The following is a 22877-nucleotide window of genomic DNA, read 5'->3' as shown; positions in this document are numbered from 1 at the left end:
AGACTAACTGAGGAGGCCTTACATGTGGTCCCCTGGGAAGTCTTTTGCCGCCTGCCATGTCCCGAGGTGACCTCCCACTCGATCCTGTTTTGTACAAATGATTCAGAACCAGGGGCTGACTCCTCAGAAACTGTTCCTGGATATTTGCTACAATGTCATTTGTCATCATGTCATTTGTTTTACTTAATGTCTTATGAGAGAAAATACTACCTGTGATGAAAATTGTGGCCATATGTCTTAAAACATGGTGATACACGTATTGTGACTGGGTGAAGTTTCACTATTTGACGTTAATGTGGATGTCTTACTTTAAAATTCAGTATTTAGCTTACTACGTAGCGTTTTTCAGTATAATTTGTGTTTTTGCTGCACATGGGGTCCCATCTTGCAGTTTGCCACATCACTCACTTTACAAGAGGTTTTCGTATAAACTGCGAATCCCATAATATTGTGACAAAGTTACTGTTTTTAAATTCCAGTGGCATTCATAGCTTAGTAAAAAAGTACAGATGAGTTTGAGGCACTCTGTTCATGTCTTGTAAGTATAGTAGTTTTATTTTATTCTCTTGTGCTTTAATCTCATTACTGAAAGTGACTTCCTGCTTGATCACCAACTAGTTTGTGTGTACAAAACAGTATGACTTGTAAATACCTTTTTGTGCTGTACCATCTTATTTCAGTAATTTTTATAATGGTTTTGCTGCCTTAGATGATGAAGTGTTTCTCATTGCAGAAAGAGTGGCATCGGGCTTGGAAGAGGCAGTTTCAGACAGGTGTACCTTCAGGAACACAGGACACCTACTGTGGGCAGAGGCAGTTTTATTGATGATTATTCTGATGATGAATGTTTAGGCTATGATGAAGTTAATGGAGTTATGTTGAAAGGAATTCATTGTAGCCTTCAGTCGGGAGGCAGCAGCAGAACTGTTTCTAAAGGGAGAGGTTTCTACAATGTAAGGTGAGCCATTTAGAAGTTATTCACCTACACTTATCACAATGAGTATTCTCATTCAGCCAAGAGATTTGCAATAGGTTTACTTATTTAAAATACTGCATATCTTGTGTGTGTTCAGTGGTTGTTCTTATCTTTTGCTTTCCAACTCAACTACTCTTCTTTTAGTGGTAAGAGCATAAGTATAAGAAATGTTGTTTGAAGGACCTGAATGTTACAGATGCCAAGAATTATATATTCGGGCAAGACATTTTGTAGTTGCGCACAAAGTTCCTAGACAAAATGCTGACTGCTCCAATTCTGAATGTTGGAAATATTGCAAATATTTTTAAGGTTTTCATTCTCTTCTCCAAATTAAATGTGACTTACGAAATGTGTATGAGAACTACCACCGCTAAATGCTTTATGGCTTAATCTTGTGCACTGGATAAACAATTATAAAGAGAGAATTCTGAGGAGACAGTGTCCTACTGTTAACTTAAGGTGACAACCACAATTTTCTATAGATTATTATTCTTCTCATGCATCCATTTTTAAACCTTCATTTTTCCCACACAGTTATTCCCATTTTTACTGTCATGTACATATGCACCTTTAAGTACTCTGTACATGACCAAACAATTAGTCAAACTTTACTAGGTTTCTCAAATATGTGACCGTGTACAGCAGTCTTCACGTCTCAGAGAGAAACCTGGATCAGTTGTAGAGGATTTTGTTCATGTCTGTTTCATTGCACATTTACTGAACAAGTTTTGTTAAACTTTATCTCACCGTCCTGTGAGTTTCCAGTGCTCTAGAAGCAGTCACCGTGGATAAAAACAAAGTAACCCTGGCAATTACCAAAACGGTAGAGGTGCCGTATTTGCCCAGCTACACACTACACTGAAAGATGTTAAGAAGGAATTCAGTATTCTATGCACAACATAAAACTGCAAGTATAAAAAAAAAGTCAAGCTCTTCGATTCTTCTGCAGATGATGTACAGTGAAGACTTGATTATCCAGATCTCAGTTATGTGGATTCATGTTTATCTAGATTGTGAACCATGAACAAATTTATTCGTAGTCTAGTTCGTGTGGGCACATACACGTCACGCTGGCACTGCCCACCTGCTCTCTTGACATACAAGTTCCATTATTGTTTGAGTTAGACAGCTACCAGTTGTTATGCCGTACTGCGTCTGTCAAAGTGCAAGAGTGTGGTATTATTGCTTAAAGATAAATTTTATTGCTCCTTTAAAAAAGGAGAAACTGCTTGTCAGTCAGTCATTAAGAATGGTGAGAGTTGAGGGTATCTCTGTGATACACACTATTAAAGAGTACTGATTCAGTTTTAAAGTACACCTGCAAACTTGACAGTGAAGGTGGGAGTAAACATAGGAAAGTGATGAAGAAACTGATTAATGAACTTTTGGAAGAAGCCTTACATTGCTCATTTTTACAAAATCAATCACCTAACATTATGTATTAACTGTAGAAAGATAACCATATGACAACTTACTTAAAAGATAATAATAATTTCTAGAGTTAATAATAAAAATGGTTTTTTTTCATACACTTATCTGAATTTTCGATCATCTGAATTACTTAAGACAACAATTATTTCTGGTAATAGTTCCCACTGCATATGTTCCCAAATTTTGGAATTTTAATGAATTTCATTACAGGACCAACTAGAAGAGAACAAATTTTTGCGTGCATGTATCTTCTTTTTCAATATGAGGGTGAAGTAACTGGGTTATTAGAGAGTCACTTGACATTTGGAGGAAGCTGACACAATGATTAGGTCCTGAATTTAATATCCCCTTTATTATGAAAAGGAAATTTGCTACTCACCATGTAGCGGAGATGCTGAGTTGCAGACAGGCACAACAAAAAACTCTGTCAGAAATAAGCTTTTGACCTACAAGGCCTGCCCCCCCCCCTCTCTCTCTCTCTCTCTCTCTCTCTCTCTCTCTCTCCCCCCCCCTCCGCCCTCTCTCTCTCTCTCTCTCTCTCTCTCTCTCTCTCTCTCTCTCTCTCTCCCCCCCCCTCCCTCTCTCCCTCCACCTCTCCCTCCACCTCTCCCTCTCTCCCTCCACCTCTCCCCCCCCTCGCTCTCTCTCTCTCTCTCTCTCTCTCTCTCTCTCTCTCTCTCCTCCCCTCCCCCCCTCCCTCTACCTCTCCCCCCCCTTTCTCTCTCTCTCTCTCTCTCCCCCCCCCTCCTCCCTCTACCTCTCCCCCCCTTTCTCTCTCTCTCTCTCTCCCCCCCCCTCCCCCCTCTCTCTCTCCCTCCACCTCTCCCTCTCTCCCTCCCTCTCCCTCTCTCCCTCCCTCTCCCTCCCACTCCCTCCCTCTCTCCCTCTCTCCCTCCACCTCTCCCTCCACCTCTCCCTCCACCTCTCCCTCCACCTCTCCCTCCACCTCTCCCTCCACCTCTCCCCCCCCACCTCTCCCTCTCCCCTCCCCCACCCACTCCCCCCTACCCACGCCTCTCCCCCTCCCCCACCCACTCCCCCCTACCCACGCCTCTCCCCTCCCCCACGCCTCTCCCCTCCCCCACGCCTCTCCCCTCCCCCACGCCTCTCCCCCTCCCCCACGCCTCTCCCCTCCCCCACGCCTCTCCCCTCCCCCACGCCTCTCCCCTCCCCCACGCCTCTCCCCTCCCCCCACGCCTCTCCCCTCCCCCCACGCCTCTCCCCTCCCCCACGCCTCTCCCCTCCCCCACGCCTCTCCCCTCCCCCACGCCTCTCCCCTCCCCCACGCCTCTCCCCCTCCCCCACGCCTCTCCCCACCCCCACGCCTCTCCCCTACCCCACGCCTCTCCCCTCCCCCACGCCTCTCCCCTCCCCCACGCCTCTCCCCTCCCCCACGCCTCTCCCCTCCCCCACGCCTCTCCCCTCCCCCACGCCTCTCCCCACCCCCACGCCTCTCCCCTACCCCACGCCTCTCCCCTCCCCCACCCCTCTCCCCCTCCCCCACCCCTCTCCCCTCCCCACCCCTCTCCCCTCCCCACCCCCTCTACCCTGCCTCACCCCCTCTACCCTCCCCCACACCCTCTCCCCTTCCCCACCCCCTCTCCCCTTCCCCACCCCCTCTCCCCTTCCCCACCCCCTCTCCCCTTCCCCACCCCCTCTCCCCTTCCCCACCCCCTCTCCCCTTCCCCACCCCCTCTCCCTCCCCCCTTCCCCACCCCTTTCCCCTCTCCCTCTCCTCTCCCCCACCCCCCTCTCTCACCCACTCTCCCTCTCCCCACCCCCACCCCCCCTCTCCACCCACTCTCCCTCTCCCCCACCCCCCACCCCCTCTCTCACCCACTCTCCCTCGCCCCACCCCCACCCCCTCTCTCACCCACTCTCCCTCGCCCCACCCCCACCCCCTCTCCTCCCCTCCACCACTCCCATCTCCCTCCCCACCCCCCTCCCCCTCTCCCTCCCCCTTTCCCTCCCTCACCCCCACACCAACTCCCTCACCCCACACCATCTCCCTCACCCCACACCATCTCCCTCACCCCACACCATCTCCCTCACCCCACACCATCTCCCTCACCCCACACCATCTCCTCACCCCACACCATCTCCCTCACCCCACCCCTCTCCCTCTCCCCCACCCCCCTCTCCCTCTCCCTCACCCCCACCCCCTCTCCCTCTCCCCCACCCCCCTCTCCCTCTCACCCCACCCCCACCCCCTCTCCCTCTCACCCCACCCCCACCCCATTCTCCCTCTCACCCCACCCCTCTTCCCCTTCCCCACCCCCTCTCCCCTCTCCCTCTCCTCCCCCCCACCCCCCTCTCCCCTCTCCCTCTCCTCCCCCCCCACCCCTCTCCCCTCCCCCACCCCCTCTCCCCTCCCCCACCCCCCTCTCTCACCCACTCTCCCTCTCCCCACCCCCACCCCCTCTCTCACCCACCTCTCCCTCTCCCCACCCCCACCCCCCTCTCTCACCCACTCTCCCTCGCCCCACCCCCACCCTCCCTCTCTCTCCCCTCCACCACCCCATCTCCCTCCCCACCCCCCTCCCCCTCTCCCTGCCCCTCTCCCTCCCCTCTCCCTCCCTCACCCCACACCATCTCCCTCACCCCACACCATCTCCCTCTCCCTCACCCCACCCCCTCTCCCTCACCCCACCCCCACCCCCTCTCCCTCACCCCACCCCCCTCTCCCTCTCACCCCACCCCCACCCCCTCTCCCTCTCCCTCACCCCACCCCCCTCTCCCTCTCCCTCACCCCACCCCCTCTCCCTCTCACCCCACCCCCACCCCCTCTCCCTCTCCCCCACCCCCACCCCCTCTCCCTCACCCTCACCCCACCCCCTCTCCCTCACCCCACCCCCTCTCCCTCACCCCACCCCCTCTCCCTCACCCCACCCCCTCTCCCTCACCCCACCCCCTCTCCCTCTCCCTCACCTCACCCCCTCTCCCTCTCACCCCACCCCCTCTCCCTCTCCCTCACCTCACCCCCTCTCCCTCTCACCCCACCCCCACCCCCCTCTCCCTCACCCTCACCCCACCCCCTCTCCCTCACCCCCACCCCCCTCTCACCTCACCCCACCCCCCTCTCCCTCTCCCTCACCCCACCCCCCTCTCCCTCTCCCTCACCCCACCCCCTCTCCCTCTCCCTCACCCCACCCCCTCTCCCTCACCCCACCCCTCTCCCTCACCCCCACCCCCTACGCCCACCCTCACCCCCACTCCCTACCCCCACCCCCTCTCACACCCCCCTCTCCCACTCACCTCCCCCCTCTCTCCCACCTCCCTTATCTACCTGTGACCCAGCATCTCCGCCATACAGTTAGTAGTTGCTTTCCTTATCATAATATTGTAACATTCCATGCAGGATCTTCCATTGTTTGATTTTTGCCTCAAGGCTTTTCTTCAATCCTAACCCAATGCTATTTTCCTTTGTTACTATTTTTGAATGCAGTGAGATGCCCGCTAAACCCGCTGGTCAGAACAGGTGATCAGGATTGTTGAAAGCGGCCAAATAAGGTTGGGGTCAGTTTCACCTTAAACTTGTAATTTATTGTAAGTTAATAACACATTTACAACCAAAGCAGCATATAGCTGAACCTTTACATCTACGAATTGCAAACTCCGAATTTTTCACAGCTGAAGGCCTCCAAACAAGAAGTCTTGACAATCAACAAGATGAAAATGCAGTCAAAATAACCACAGCTAGGCTGAAAGCCTTAAGGCAACGGTGAATAGATATACGTAAATCAGATGCAATACAATAAATTACCATAACCTTTCAAAGGCAGTAGGCTGCAATGTTTAAGCTTGAAAGGTAATTTTCAGAACAAGGTTCCAATGCTGAAGCCCCACAATTAATTTTCGATAATTTAAAAAAAAAATATAACCATTAGCTTTAAATTTTAGTGAGCTGAGACTGGACTAAAGAAAAGACAACATAATAGCAATAATCTTTCAGCAAATATCCACTTGCCAGAATTCAAACTTACTTCTATAAAAGACAGTAAAACCAATATTTTTTTAATCATTGACTATGATAGGTTATAAACAGACATTTAAACACTGGTGAGAAAGACAGTCGACAACAGCACTCAGGAGCTTCCAGGGGGTCTGTCTGCCCTTGTTCACTTAGGTGAGACAGGTGGTGAGCCCAACCTCACTTGATCCTTCGGAACCCAAACAAGGGACAGCCACGGACCGACCGACAAGCGACTTTCTCGCCACCAATCGATACATGAGAATTCAAACACAAAATGACAGGGCATGATTATCCACAAGAAATATGTATTAAGCTGTCAAAACTACACACCATGCTGGATAGTGAAAACAGGTGAGGAAAGGACACTGCCTGAAATTACGTTAGTGGCCAGGGCAGGTAACCAATGCACTAACGGCCACAAGGCAGAAAATTCTGCTGGTCCACTTGAATTGTAGTCAACCAATATGGTTATCAACTTTGACGTCCTGGGTCGGTGAGTTACGTAGCTTGTAGTGATCAGACAGCTCCACACATGCTCAGACACTGCGCAGGGACCGCCAGCGGACCCAGCCAACTGCACTGTGCGGAGATACCTTCCCTGGTCCGCAGCAACCGACTGACTACCTCAGAATGCCAACAACATCTAAAATAGTAGTCAGTGGAAATAAGGCCAACTACACACACAACCTGACAAACACTTGCACGAAGACCCCAACAGTAACTAAGGGCGCACGAAGACAAATCGGGAGTCTATGCGCATGCCTGCCTGCGCGCTTGCCCACACACACACACACACACACACACACACACACACACACACACACCTTACTCATGAATGATCAGCGAGCCATAACGCGTCGTCTGGTAGCATGACCGACCGATGACCCACCAAGACCGTGGCCTGGCTCAAGTGATGTGTGGCAGCAATGGTTGGGCGAGCCATGTTGATGCAGACCTCACTGCTGCTCCAGCCTGACTGCACTAGTGCCGCATTGCAACTCCTTGACTGGCAGGTCCGGACTGCGCTCGAGACGTGTTCCAACTGACTGGCCGCCCGAACTCGCGACCTAAACTCCTTATGACAGACAACAATTGGAAAGTAAATAGCAGTCGAGCAAAGATGCTATGAGATAGGATATATCGATACACGCTGCTAGTGCCGCCCACGGTCAGGCAAAGCAGCAACTCGGTGACAGTAGTAATTTAAATGAACGTAGTGAGGTGGAAGTACGTTAAAATCAGTGTGTAAAATACACGAAGGCAGGAACACGAGCCACACACGGCTCATGCATTTTTATACTCAATATCCATCCTTCTTTCTCTCCTTCCCTGTGTTTCTTTTGTTGCCTTACAAACTGCACTGCACGCTCTATTTTCAAACCACACTCTATCAACCATTGCGGTTGCACACAACAGATGGCTACAAGACCACGCTGATTGTTGGTTCAGTATCTTTAAGTCCCACATTATTCCTGCTGATATCATTAATCATATACCTTCAAATTGATCACTGTCCCTGTGTCACACTCCCGTATTTTCACGTGTTATTTCCAACACTTTTCCGGTGCCACAATATTTTGTATCTCATCCTACAAACCCCTCTCCATCCCCACTCTTTCTCCGTTCTATCCCTGTTCACACCCATTAATTCTGCCTCATCCAGTCACATCTGCTGTTCCCCTTTTTCACACTTACCCACCCTCAGATCTGCTACCCACAGTAATACGCATGTTCTTTGATATCATTGTGACTTCAAGCCAATTTTAGTGAGTTTTCACCTTTTGCCATTGTCAGCTCCTTCAGATTTCAGTGTTTCTCTCTTTTGCATCCATTTCATCCCTCATGTATTTGGGTGTATTTTTGCCAATTTCTGGATGTAATTCTATGTTATTTATATAATTTATTCAATTTTTTCCACCACCATTGATCCTTTCTCCTTCCATCTGCGTCAGTACAGAAAAGTTTCCTTGTCCCTAGATAGAACCAAGTGCCACATACTCTTCTTGTGTTGTTGCTTGGCTCATGGAATCCCCCCAGATGGCCTTACCAGCAAATTAATCATCTCCAGCTGCCACCCCTCTTTCCAAAGTGACCTCTTTGTGTTCAGATTCTGCCAATTCTTAACCCTCACCAGCATAGGCCTGCAGAACCATATCAACCAAGCCCAAATGTTTTGCAGTACCTTCTCGCCATCTGCAAAATTCTCCTGCTGTGCAATTCCAAACCCCTGGAACAGATAACACTTTCAAACTCTTGCCCTCCAGGAACTAGAGCAATATGCACAATACCACCTCAAAAAACTCTCCACCCTGCTCACTTCCTACTCCCTCCTCGGAGAACCACTGTTCACCACCTTCACAACCTCCAAGTCTCTCCCACATCCCCTCATAGCTGATGAACCCTGTCTCTTAAACGTAAAACATTTACCCCACCCTCCAAAACTCCCTTCCACTACCAAACAGATTGCAGTACCTAAACAGACCTGAAACACAGCCGTGAACCTTTACCCCAGAAGCCCTACCCCCACAGAGAGATCAGTCCTTTCCAAATGCCTTCCTTTCGCCCCACTCCCAGATTTAGTCATGCAGGACTAGTTAACAGACCTTCTCTCCTACACCCTGTCCCTACAGTGGAAAAACGTTTTCACCACCAACCCTACCAGTTGGACTCAACCAGAGGCCAATGTTGAACCCTGCTGGACTCAGTTCACTCCTGCATCCAGCTGTGATCCACCCCCAGTGCTCACAAATCACCCCCTCTTAACTTTTCAGAACTTCTTAACCTTGAACCTTGCCTCACCATCTTTCCCCAAATCCCTCAACGTGCAAACTAAAGTTACATCTGCAGAAAGAACTGCAGTCCACCATCTAAAAACTGACCCCGACCTTATAATCCTACCTGCGGACAAAGGCTCTGCCACTGTTGTTTTGAACCGCAAGGATTACATGGTGAGTGGACTCTGCCAGCTGTCAGATGCATCCATCTACAAACTTTGACACCATGATTCCATTCCAGAAATCCAGCAGAATCTCTATTCACTCCTCAAATCCTTAAACCCATCCCAGAACCTCTCCCAGGACTCCATCTCTCTGCTCACCTCTACCACTCTCCACACTGCTATCTTCTACATACTTCCTAAAGTCCTTAAACCCAACCACCCAGGACATCCCATTGTGGCGGGGTACTGTGCCCCCACTGAGAGAATCTCTGGTCTCACATAAAAACACATTCAACCTATTACCTGGAACCTACCCTCCTATATAAAATATACCAACCATTTCTTCCACAGACTCTCAAAGTTCCTGCTCTGCTAATCACTATTGATGCCACCTCCCTTTACACAAAATCCCTAATGCATATGAACACTATTGAGCACTATCTTTCGCAACACCCAACAGATTCCAAACACCGTCCTTCCTAGTCTCCATGACCAACTATATCTTCACCCACAATTACTTCTCCTTTGAAGGCATTACGTACAAACAAATCTGGGGTACGGCTGTGGGCACCCGCATGACACCATCTTATGCCAACCCATTCATGGGCCACCTAGAGGAATCCTTCTTAAAAACACAGATTCCTAAATCCCTTTCCTGGTTCGGATTCATTGATGACATCTTTGCTAACTGGATTGTAGGTGAGGACACCCTGTACACATTCCTCCAGAACCTCAACAACTTCTCCCCCATTTGCTTCACCTGGTCCTACTCAACCCAATAAGCCATCTTCCTAGATGTTAACCACCACCTCAGAGTGCTACGTCAGTACGTCTGTCCATATCAAACCTATTAACCATCAGCAATATCTCCACTTCGACAGTTGCCACTCATTCCATGCTAAGGAGTCCCTTCCATACAGACTAGCCATCTGTGATTGTCACATCTGCAGTGACGAGTGGTCCCTCTCAAAATATACCGAGGGTCGTACTGAAGTCTTCAGACTGTCATTATCCTGCCAACCTTGTAGAAAAACAAATCTCCCATGGCTTATCTTTCCAGTCTCCCACCATCTCCTAAAGTCTCATACTCTGGCTACAGAGGAGCATTCCCTTTGTAACTCGTTACCACCCAGGACTGAAGCAACTGAATTATATTGTCTTCTAGGGATTAGACTACCCCTCGTCGTGCCCTGAAATGAGAAATGTCCTGCCCACTATCCTTTCCACCCTTCCCACAGTGGCATTCTGCCATCCACCAAACTTACATAATGTACTTGTCCATCCCTACACAACCCCTACTCCCAACCCCTTACGTCATGGCTCACATCGCTGTAATAGACTTGGATGCAAGACCTGTCCCATTCATCCTCCCACAATCACCTACACCAGTCCGGTCACTATTATCATCTATCCCATCAAAGGTAGGGCTAACTGTGAATCCAGTCTTGTGGTCTACAAGCTAAGCTGCAACCACTGTGCTGCATTCTATGTAAGCATGACAACCATCAAGCTGTCTGTCCATATGAATGGCCACCAACAAACTGTGGCCAAGAAAAAAGTGGACACCAAGCCCAATGGCTCTCCAGTCCAAACTTCCTTCAGTGAGGAGTATCTGTTTTTACCCAATTGAAACTACCTCATGTTGCTTAGATGAGTTGATTGAAGCTAAAGGTGGAATGCCATAATATGCCAGTTTTTTAAGCAGAGTTGAAGCCTTTGCAGAGATCACAAAGTACAATTGACACTGGATTCTTACTTTCAAATGCAGTTAAAACTTGGTTATAAACTTCAGCATCAGCTGTAGTGGTATTTTTGCTATGTTGGAATCCAAATTGTGTGTTGTGCTTTCTGAAGTAGTTACGTAGCTTGTTGTTCTTTGGAGTCCCAAAAACTGTGAAGATATTTGGGACAGTAAAAATAGATCTACATTTTGGGGGCAGATGCTGATCTCCCTTTCTAAAGACTGGTATCTCTTAAGCAGCTTTGAGTGCATCAGGCAAAACTCTAGGTTCTAAACACACATTAAAAATGAAAGAAAGATGTTGACAGATAAAAATGTGTTGCTGTTTTAATTGTGTATAGGGAAGCAATAACAGTCCATATTTCTGCAGTTTGAGAATCTTGACACAGATTTTATATCCTTGGGGGTGACAAAATTCCAGTAGATGGCATACTTATTATGAGAATCAGCACCAAGATGATCTAAAGCACAAGCACCAGTTTGGTTGATAGTCTTTCAGCTCGTTCATTGATGGTAGAAAGTTCTTTGTGGACCAGCACTGCATCTTGTGTGTGAGTTTCAGACTTTACTTGAATAATTGTGTCCTACACAACTTTGCATTTGTTGGGAGCACCTTTTGTGTGATGTTAACATGAAAGTTTTTTGACCAGAATCAGTTTGTCTTGTAGTTATTTTTACATTGTAAACAAGCTCAGTAAGAAGTGTAATTCAGCTCAGGCCCTCCTCTACAAGAATTCTTATATTTTCTATACAGTCGGAGTATCTCATCCCTAATGAGAGCCACCTCATCTGTATAGTATTTTAGCTGTTTCTTTTTCTATTTATATTTGGGGCTAATTTTGATTAATGGTGCACAGTAGTACCATACTCCAGTGAGTTTTTTAGGAATTTATCAAAATCTGCTTGCCTGGTACCTTTCCCATGTTTCTTTTTTTTTTATACAGACCTCAGACAGGGTGTATACGACCCAGGAGATCCGGGAAAACCCGGGAATTGCTTCATCTGGGAGAAAACAGGGAAATGCCCGGGAATTGTTTAGAATTCCGGGAATTTTTCATTGCTTTAGTTTTCAGTTAAATTTTTGAGATTTTGACTGGTAAGAACCAATACTCCAACAAAGGATATTATTGTATCCTGCTACTGCAGAATAATACTGCAGCAACAAAACATGAACTGGAGAGGGGGGAAAAAAAACAACTTAAGTTCCAAAGGAAATGCGCCATATACAACAACAAAACAGTGCTCATACAAGCGTCTGCCAACAGTAAACCGTGTCAAAGGCTTTAGGAACACTATGCAAGCTTTATAACAAATTGCATCCGATGAGCGTGACGTGACAACTGTTTAAATTAGATTCGATTGAGCAGTTGCGGGCGGGCTCTTGTACATGTGCAGTTGAGTTGCATATGAGTAGTACCTTCTCCCGCTTCTGGTTACGGAAGTGTGGCTGGGCGCCACTACTTAATATTGCCACTGTTCGGAAATATCATAGATCCCGGGCTGATGCACAGAGCAGTCCGAGTTGTGATGGGGAGGTGGGTCATCTCCACGTGACCTTTGTTTATGTTCGGTGATTTTGTTTTTTCCTCTTCGTTTATTGCTCTCACGTTAAATGATAACAAAACGGATTTTTGTGGCCGGGAGCTGTCAAATGAATTAGTTCGCATAATTATAGCAGGCTAAAATATGTTAATAGTTCCAGATTTCATTTCCACCTTTGACAGTCAAGCATTAATCACCTTACAGAACAATGAAGTTATTTTTGCCGGTTTGCTAAAGAGATTTGGCTTTTATTAATTGTTTCTACTGAGGCAGTCAATTTATTTGAAACAAAGTGTTGGCTAGTTTCAACTGTTCACTTCATTTCAAGTGCACATTTTCCATCTTCTAGCTTGCATATTTCTTTCTCAGAGAAGGAAATGAATGGTTTGGGAAGGTTTGAAAATGAGCAGGTAACTCAGATCCCCTACTGAGAGGAACCCACATGTTCAGGAAAAGGAGAGAGGAAAAAAATCTATGCAAAGGCTTTTGTCTTCACAGCGGGTGGACCTCTCTCAGTATGAAGTCTGTGTGGCCTGTTATTCTTTACTGTCCTTCCCAAATCTCCCAGGTCTCCTCCATGAGGTAAGAAAGAGTAGGTCTGAAAGTTTGGCATGATTTTTGAAATGCATGCTGGTAGTCTGGAAATTTCATCTCCAGAAGGCAAGAACTGTCCAGTCACTTTGTTTCCTCATAAGAAAGTTTACAAGTATTTTTTACCAGGTAGTTCTGACTCCGCATTAGTGTGTGTGCTTAAACACAAATCAGTTATGGAAGAAGGCTGTTACTTAGAATTCCGTGGTGATCTGATGTAAGGGACCAGGGATACATGAATTATGTACATTTATTAGTGAGCTTAAAAAAATCGTAGTAGTTGACTGCATTTATAGATATATTTACTATGCACCTTTAGAGGAAATTTGAGCAGGTTATTAATTGTGGCAAAATGATGATTGCATATATGTAATATATTGATTGTATTAAATTATAGTGCGGACAGACCAGGTGTAAAGAGACAATCACTGTTTCACACTCCGGAGCCTGTGGTCAACAGTTCTGATGAGCTTGAAAATACAATCAGAAGACAAAGTGTACGTATGTTTTTATTATTATTATTGTTGTTGTTGTTGTTGTTTGTAAAGGATGGCCTCAATGGGTCATTATGAAGAAACTCTTTGTGTCCATCACTTACAATTAAAAATACAGAAATTAAGTCTTAAATGAAGCTGTGCTCTGCAGTCTAGAATCTGGTAATCTTAAAATGGTGTGCTTAGTATTCTTACTTGATAACTGAGTTGTATGGTAACGTGTCCCTTTGATGATAGCAAAAATGGTATATAAATGTGCACAATTTTTTTTTACAGGATTGGGTACTACTCAATTACAGACAAAAAAGAGAGAGAGAGAGAGAGAGAGAGAGAGAGAGAGAGAGAGAGAGAGAGAGAGAGAGAGAGAGAGAGAGAGAGAGAAAAAAAATAGTGTTACCTTCGGGACTTGTGTAACTATATTAAAAGTTTATAAATAAAAATGTCTTTAGGGAACTATAACTGATTGAAACATGCTTATGATTGGTTTTGAAAAATTACATTTGCTGCCTATCAGGCATACTGTTGAGATTTTGGTGGCCAGGCCTGAGCATAACTTGGGCCATGACACTGCATTTAAAAGACTGTGCCCTAGTATACCTTGGGCTGTGATATTTCAAGATACATGTCACCTATTGTTCAGTAACTGGACAGTTTTTGTATCAAGACAGTGTATAGACATCTCACGACCTGTCCTTTGACAGGTACTGCTCTCATTGTCAGTTTATAGAATTGCTTCAAGAAAATTAGTAATGAATGTAACAGCTCCTGTTGTGATGGAGTGCATTGTTCTAAGATTTGTGTGTGTACTCCTTAGATTTTGATGTTTTCTGTAAGTCTGCTGCAAGCATGCTGTATTTGTTGAGTGAATAAGGAATTTTGGGAACTTTATATGATGAATTGAATGATTCTGGATTGGTGGGAGAAACAGCTGAGTGAAAATAATCTGAAGAAAAGGGCAATTATCAGCAATTGACCTGCGGGGTGACACTTTCCGGGTAAAAGTTTTGTGACAGAGCAGCATCCAACACAGGTTTGAATGATTTGTTTGGAGAAGACGAGACAGTCTGCTGTAAAAACGGTGAGGGGGGGGGTGGGCAGTGAAGTTTGTATTTCCCTGGTGCAACATACCTCTCCGCATGTCTAAATGTTAAAAACTTTTCCTTACAAAAGCCATCAACATGTGAAATTGTCCAAGAACTTGTATCACATCTTTTTTGGAAGGTTAGTTATACTTTCTCATTATGGTAAAATTTGTAATCTATCATAGAGCTACAATAAAGGTAAAGAATAATAAACCTTGGAACTTTGTCTCCAGCGACGATGTGTTGGTAACATTTTAAGTAATGGCATACATGTCAGGATCTCTTAGCCTAAGTTCTTTAAAAGGGGAAGTGATGAATAGATGTATCAAGAGAGTGAACAACATATTGATCATTGGGTGGGAGGAATGCTGTAGGAGAGTAGCCTCCCATCTGCCTCACGCAGTACATAAACCCTCTGCTGACAAAAAGAATTGTGTATCATTTGAGTGATAGGTCAGAAACTGTTCCTTCACTCTCTCTCTAGATTAGAATAAACAGTTTGAATAGGACACTGAAATGAAACATCACATACGGCATTGGCTACTACAGTGCCTCTGCATACTTCGTTGGTTGAAGATTGAAGTTGACTGTGAATGGACAGTATTGGCCAGAAGATTTAAGTCACTTTCATAACCAAGAAATCCATAAGTTCACAGATTATGTCATTCATTAGTCCAATTTGTTTATTTAATGCATTAGTTTTCTAATGTGTGGATGTGTATAAGAGACACAAGTAATTCTCAGTGCAGGCAACTGTGCAGTGTGAATGCTCTTTGTGGTGCAGAAGCGTCTCTCTTCTTTAGTTTCTTTCTGCCAGTCCCACATTCATAATTAATTTTGCCTTTATATTCCTTTCCCTTGTTAAAAATTTCAATATGTAGAGACTGTCACATTTTTGTTGTGTTTTCACATATTTTCTGTTCACTTGTAATTTCTTTTCCACTTCTAATTTCTTTTCCACTTCTAACTGCCCCAAAACCTGATCCATCATTGATGGATGTTGTTTCTATTTATAATCATATGAGTAAAGAGACCTTCATCATCTTTCCCATTTGAATGTATTACTCCTACTAATTCTTAATTTAAGCACACATCTCCCCCCCCCCCCCCCCCCCCAATCCCCTCCCTCCTCCCTCTCGTCGATCCCTCCAGATTACGGAAGTGACCTGCATCTACAGAGATTTAGGAACCAGATTTTAAATTGTAAGACTTTTCCAGGGGCAGATGTGGACTCTCACCACAATCTATTGGTTATGAACTTTACATTAAAGATGAAGAAACTACCAAAAGGTGGGAATTTAAGGAGAATGGGACCTGGATAAACATAAAGAACCACAGGTTGAGCAGAGTTTCAGGGAGAGCATAAGGGAACAATTGACAGGAATGGAGGAAAGAAATACAGTATAAGAAGAATAGGTAGCTTTGAGGGATGAAGTAGTGAAGGCAGCAGAGGATCAAGTAGGTAAAAAGACGAGGGCTAGTAGAAATCCTTGGGTAACAGAAGAAATATTGAATGTAATTGATGAAAGGAGAAAATATAAAAATGCAGTAAATGAAGCAGGCAAAAAGGAATACAAAATTCACAAAAATGAGATCGATAGGAAGTGCAAAATGGCTATGTAGGGATGGCTAGAGGACAAATGTAAGGATGTAGAGGCGCATATCACTAGGGGTAAGATAGATACTGCCTACAGGAAAATTAGAGAGACCTTTGGAGAAAACAGAACCACTTGCATTAATATCAAGGGCTTAGATGGAAACCCAGTTCTAAGCAAAGAAGGGAAAGCAGAAAGGTGGAAGGGGTACATAGAGGGCCTACACAAGGGCAATTTACTTGAGCCAATATTATGGAAATGGAAGAGGATGTAGTTGAAGATGAAATGGGAGATATGATACTGCTTGAAGAGTTTGACAGAGCACTGAAAGACATGAGTCGAAACAAGGCCCTGAGAGTAGACAACATTCCAATAGAACTACTGACAGCCTTGGGAGAGCCAGTCCTGACAAAACTCTACCATCTGGTGAGCAAGATGTATGAGACAGGCGAAATACCCTCAGGCCTCAAGAAGAATATAATACTTCCAATCCCAAAGAAACCATTTGTTGACAGATGTTAAAATTACCAAGCTAGTAAGTCATGGCTGCAAAATAATAACGCGAATTCTTTACAGACGAATGGAAAAACTGGTAGAAGTCGACCTCGAGGAAGATCAGTTTGGATTCCGTAGAAATATTGGAACACGTGAGGCAATACTGACCCTACAACTTATCTTAGAAGAATGATTAAGGAAAGGCAAACCTATGTTTCTAGCATTTGTAGACTTAGAGAAAGCCTTTGACAATGTTGACTGGAATACCGTCTTTCAAATTCTGAAGGTGGCAGGGGTAAAATGCAGGGAGCGAAAGTCTATTTACAATTTGTACAGAAACCAGATGGCAGTTACAAGAGTCGAGGGTCATGAAAGGGAAGCAGTGGTTGGGAAGGGAGTGAGACAGGGTTGTAGCCTCTCTGTGATGTTATTCAATCTGTATATTGAGCAAACAGTAAAGGAAACAAAAGAAAAATTTGGAGTAGGTATTAAAATCCATGGAGAAGAAATAAAAACTTTGAGGTTCGCCGATGACATTGTAATTATGTCAGAGACAGGAAAGGACTTAGAAGAGCAGTTGAATGGAATGGACGGTGTCTTGAAAGGAGGATGTAAGATGAACATCAACAAAAGCAAAACTAGGATAATGGAATGTAGTCAGTTGATGCTGAGGGAATTAGATTAGGAAATGAGACAATTAGAGTAGTAAAGGAGTTTTGCTATTTGGGGAGCAAAATAACTGATGTTGGTCGAAGTGGAGAGGATATAAAGTGTAGACTGGCAATGGCAAGGAAGCATTTCTGAAGAAGAGAAATTTGTTAACATGGAGTATAGATTTGTCAGGAAGTTGTTTCTGAAAGTATTTGTATGGAGTGTAGCCATGTATGGAAGTGAAAAATGGACGATAAATAGTTTGGATAAGAAGAGAATAGAAGCTTTCGAAAATTGGTGAAGAATGCTGAAAATTAGATGGGAGGAGGTATTGAGTAGAATTGGGGAGAAGAGAAGTTTGTGGCACAACTTGACTAGAAGAAGGGATCGGTTGGTAGGATATGTTCTGAGGCTTCAAGGGATCACCAATTTATTACTGGAGGGCAGCGTGGAGGGTAAAAATCGTAGAGGGAGACAAAGAGATGAATACACTATGCAGATTCAGAAGGATGTAGGTTGCAGGAGGTACTGGGAGATGATGAAGCTTGCACAGGATAGAGTAGCATGGAGAGCTGCATCAAACCAGTCTCAGGACTGAAGACCACAACAACAATAACTATATACAGGAGTTACCTTTGGTTTTTTCCATTCGCTTGAGACTTTTTGCTGGGGGAGACACTCGCGTTAAATGCAAGCTATGGGGCCAGTGCTGCAGAGTACTCTCTGTACAATCAAAAGGGACTATAGGTTGACTCTTACATAGAAGATAACAGCAACCAGCCACTCTTCACAATGCTATCTATTTATTTAAATAGTGCTTTTGCCAGTTTTGAACCAACAGGTTCATCTTCAGATGGCTAGTTCACATTTTACATTAGCTTTGCCTTTTGTTTCACATCTTGATTTGGTTGCAGGGCACCGCCACCCCAAGAAAATTTTGTCAATTGGGGAAACAAAAGACGAAAGCTAATGGAAAAATGTGAACTAGTCGTCTGAATATGAACCTGTTGCTTCGAAACCAGTAACGGCACTGTAAATAAATAGATAGCATTGTAAAAAGTGGCTGGTTGCTGGTATCCTCATCTTATGTTTTGTTCACAGCCACAGGTCAAAATGTCAGTTTTTGACAAAATTACAAATAGGGGTACTATGTGGATCTGGTGACCTATTTGTTTTCGATTCTTTCAGTTGCTTCTCTACGCCACAAATGCAATTTCTATGTCCTCCATGCTGGAATCTGTAAAATGGTCAAACGATGTGTTTGTACGATCCTCTGGTGTGAATGATTTCTTAAATGTGAAATTTAGAACTTCAACTTTCCTCTATTGCCACTGGAAAGAAGCCTTCAACCTGCTTAGCGATTTTACCTTTGACCAGAATTTTCTTGGGTTCTTCGCTGGCTCTTTCACTATTGTATGTTGGAGGAAGTTGTTATAGCTTCATGCACTTATCTTCTACAGATGCATGCAGTTCTACTTACTTTTACCTGTCAACATTTGTGGACTGTTTTTTGACCAAAGAGTGAAACAGTCTGTTTCCTCAGCATTTTTGAAATTGGTTATTAAACCATAGAGGGTCCTTCCCATACATTCACGTACTTGGGACATATGTCTCTGCAGTGGGATTTACAGTCAGTTTAAACTTTGCCCGTAATCCGTCTATATCCATCATAATGAAGCTAAATGATTTCCATTCATTATCTAAGTGGAATGCTAACAACTGCTTATCTGCTTTTTCTAGCATATACTCACTTCTGGCCTTCTCAACAGATTTATTAACTTTAGTAACTGTCGTCACTGTGATGATACTGTTCCCATACTGAAATCGTCAATAAGATCAGGCCTGTTTGTAATTACAAGATCTAAAATATTTTCTTCAAGCATGGGCTGTGTAATTATTCAAGGCAGTTTTCTCAAAACATGTTCAGAAGTGTAGTGGCTGCTTTTGTCAGGTAGAGTGTAATTAAATTCTACACACATACCTGAAGACTCCTTCCTGATGAGATGTATGGAATGGGGTAGTTTATGGATGAAAGAATGACCAAATTCCTCACAAACTTCTCCTCATTCATTTTTATGAAAGTTTTAAATTTTTACTTTTTATTACAGGGTAAATATGTTTATGGTGATCCTGTACATTTAAGAGCAAGAGCTTGCCGAGCTTGTTTGGCATGTGGAAGATTAACGACTTCTGTATGTGCACGATGTGGGGATTTTTATTGTTCAGAAGAATGCCAAAGGAATGACTGGCCAAACCACAAACCCAACTGTGTAGCTCCACCGTAAGTATGTAGAATACTTGAAATGAAACTTCTCAGAGAAGTGTTCTTTTTCCAACTAAGTATCTGTATGTTCCATTAAGTGGAACACTTATTTAAATGGTTTCCTGCCCCTCACCTCCTTTCCAGCTCATGCTAATTGTCACCTGTTGGAAGTATTCTGAGACTGTTCGCTAAAGTAATACAACACATATTCAATCACTTTTCAGAACTCTGTTTAATTGCTCTACCTTAATTTGCTCATGCTTTCCTCATCCAGATTTTTTTTAAAAAGGCTGATACCTGATACTTAGTGTAGTAGCGAAGTAACTACTGTTTCAGTCGTCTTGCTGGAATCCACCATGCTACAGTCTAGTGGACTTGGAATAGTTCGTTATTGCTTGTTTAGTGGGCACTGATATTGACTGGTTAAATAAAGGTCATAATTACGAACATGTCTTGAACCATTATTTGAGCTAAGATGCAGTTCGCTATCTGCAGGAGACTGTTCTCTCTGCTGTGAACTGGATCCACTGGTACTCCTATCATAAAATTTTAAGTTTTTGATTTAAAAACGGTTTTTGCTTACTGCCTGACGAATGTGGTTGGTATACTGATTTAAGGAGCTATTGTGTAGATATCTCCAAGTTATACTTTCGCCACCCCAAAATACCATGCTATTCTTAAAGTAGAAAGGTATGGATTAAGACAGATAACACGAGTAGCTGTGCTTCTGTTCACTCTAACTCATCTTGTGACTTAACATGAATTATAACAGATTGTTAATCACCATATAGAGGAGGTGTTGAACAGCAGACAGCCACATTTAAAAATAGGCTATTGGCTATTTTTTTTTTTTTTAGCAACTAGGCAAAGTCCTTCACCAGATGAAGAAAGTAAATGCTTAGAAACCTCATTTGATTTACAGAGATTTATCGTTGTAACACACATTGTTTGTGAGACTACCTTGGTCACAGGCAGCAATAGAAGTGAAATACTTATTTTTAAATCGTGGATAAGACTTAGCTGCAATATTTGCCATTGGTTAGAAAGGTGAAAAGGCCTTCAAATTCTCTTGACACTTTCGGGATACAAAAGTTTGAAGCGTGTTGCAGTATTATGAACTTTATTCACTTGAACCTAGTGTATCTTCAGAAATTTTTGAATCTCAAGGCTCTATGTAATTGTGTAGGTGGGTGGTGTCTGATTGAAGAACTATTCCACATGCTAACGGCAAGCTCACTCAGTTAATCCTAAAACATTTCAGATGACTTTGGATGTCCAGCTGAATTCCATAAATGTTTTCGGAGACTTTAGATTCAAAGTCTGGTGATGTTAATCAGTAGGAACAACTGAGTTCTTGCTTGGTTCACTTATTATGTAGCATTACAAACACAAATTGCATAGTTATATCAAGGTGACACGCATATCCGACAGTGTTAACAATCTAAGAAAAATGTTGAAGATCGAGAGTTTTTGCCAGTTGCATTCTTATCGTAGGTTGCTTACGTAGAGTTCTTGTGCGTGTTAGTGGTGGGAGGTGTAGACAGGAGCCAGGCTGTGGCAGCCAGTAAGAAAATGACATGGATTGTAGCCCATGCTGTGGGTCACTGTGACTGAGCAAGATGGCGCAGTGGTTAGCACACTGGAGTCTCATTCGGGAGGATGACGGTTCAATCCTGTGTCTGGCCATCCTTATTTAGGTTTTCTGTGATTTTCCTAAATCCCTCCAGGCAAATGCTGGGATGGTTCCTTTGAAAGGGCACGGCCGACTTCCTTTCCCATCCTTCCCTACTCAGATGAGATCGATGACTTCGCTGTTTGGTCTCCTTCCGCAAGCAACCCAACCCCAACCCCATCACCTGGGTCACTGTGATTTCATGGCTGTGGACTGCCAGTTTTTAGCAGGTTATCTCTTGTAGAACGTATGTGGCTTCCATCACCTTTTCGGACATTATTTCATAAAACGTAGCATGCATTTGTTATGGCAATTGCAGATTGTTCTTGGAAATTCCTTGAGCGATGAAATATTGTCCATTTATTTGCGAGTGCCAAAAGTGCATTATATAAACCATCTAGTCAGAGACAGTTGTTAGGTAGAGGTTCTTGTATTGTTTGTTAACTCCATCCTCCATAAGGAAGAATTGAATCATCAGATGTACCAAATGCTCATCTGTGACAGTGGCGCATGGCAACGATACTCCCTTCTTTGGTATGGGGCATCTAACGCCTTGATGACTTAAGAGGGTGTGAAGTGTATGTGCAAACTCGCCACTTCTCTTACACAAGTTGACTTACTTGGGAATGCGCAGCCGATCTTCTTCTCTGGATAGCCAACTTCTGGAATCTCTATAAACTTCTTCTCCGAAGAATGATGCTAGTCACAGTAAGCCTTCTCTCTCTCTCTCTCTCTCTCTCTCTCTCTCTCTCTCATTGTGAAATAATGAGGTACTCGAAGAATATTTTTCAACAACTATCGGTACTTGAATGTCCACAAAGAACAAAATTCACACTTCTCACATAAACAATTGACTTCTTGTAAGTCACTTGTCGCCTCACATTAGAAACAGTTAAGTTACAATTACAACAGAGTTGTTTTGATAACCACAACTGTATTACACAGGAATCATACACATGTCTTGCCTTTAAGGAGTTCAAGTTAAAAGTAACTTATGTCTTCTCAACTCAAACGTTCTTTTGTCACTAACAATAGTCACAGTTACAAAACAGCACAGAATAACACAGAAGTTCCTTGGTGCTCCCGTGTGCTTTCATTAAGACTTCCATGGACCGACCGACTTTTCGATGCCGTTTGATCGCTGTGTCTACCGTCTTTGTATGACAAACTTCAAACCTGCTCAGACACAGGTGATGCGCAGTAGATAGGGTTTATTTCTTCCACTCACATCTAAAATATCATGTGTTCGAGATGGTGAAAGGCCGAATGGTTCTAGAATTTACGCCAAAATCCTCGAAGCACTACAGGTTTTCCACCGACTTTCATAATTTTTTTATTATAAAGATTTCTATTCAAAATTGATCAGTATCTGTGTATGTGAATTTATTATATGGAGTGAATAAACAAAGTAAGAAGACAGAAAAACCATTTTT

At 44.1% G+C, this 22877-nt stretch overlaps 1 protein-coding gene across 1 annotated transcript in view; it reads left to right on the top strand.

The window, feature by feature from the left end:
• Nucleotides 1-22877, top strand: part of LOC124794622 — a 212408-nt gene that overhangs the window by 29947 nt on the left and 159584 nt on the right. The window contains exons 6-8 of the mRNA XM_047258114.1: nucleotides 734-958; nucleotides 13590-13689; nucleotides 19618-19790. Of these exons, the coding sequence (XP_047114070.1) occupies nucleotides 734-958; nucleotides 13590-13689; nucleotides 19618-19790 (498 nt within the window). The remainder of the gene's footprint in view (nucleotides 1-733; nucleotides 959-13589; nucleotides 13690-19617; nucleotides 19791-22877) is intronic.

This window comes from Schistocerca piceifrons, chromosome 4, assembly GCF_021461385.2.
Source record: "Schistocerca piceifrons isolate TAMUIC-IGC-003096 chromosome 4, iqSchPice1.1, whole genome shotgun sequence".
NCBI classification, from domain to species: Eukaryota; Metazoa; Arthropoda; class Insecta; order Orthoptera; family Acrididae; genus Schistocerca; species Schistocerca piceifrons.
Note: the sequence above shows the minus strand (reverse complement) of the source record. Positions and strands in the feature narration are given on the sequence as shown.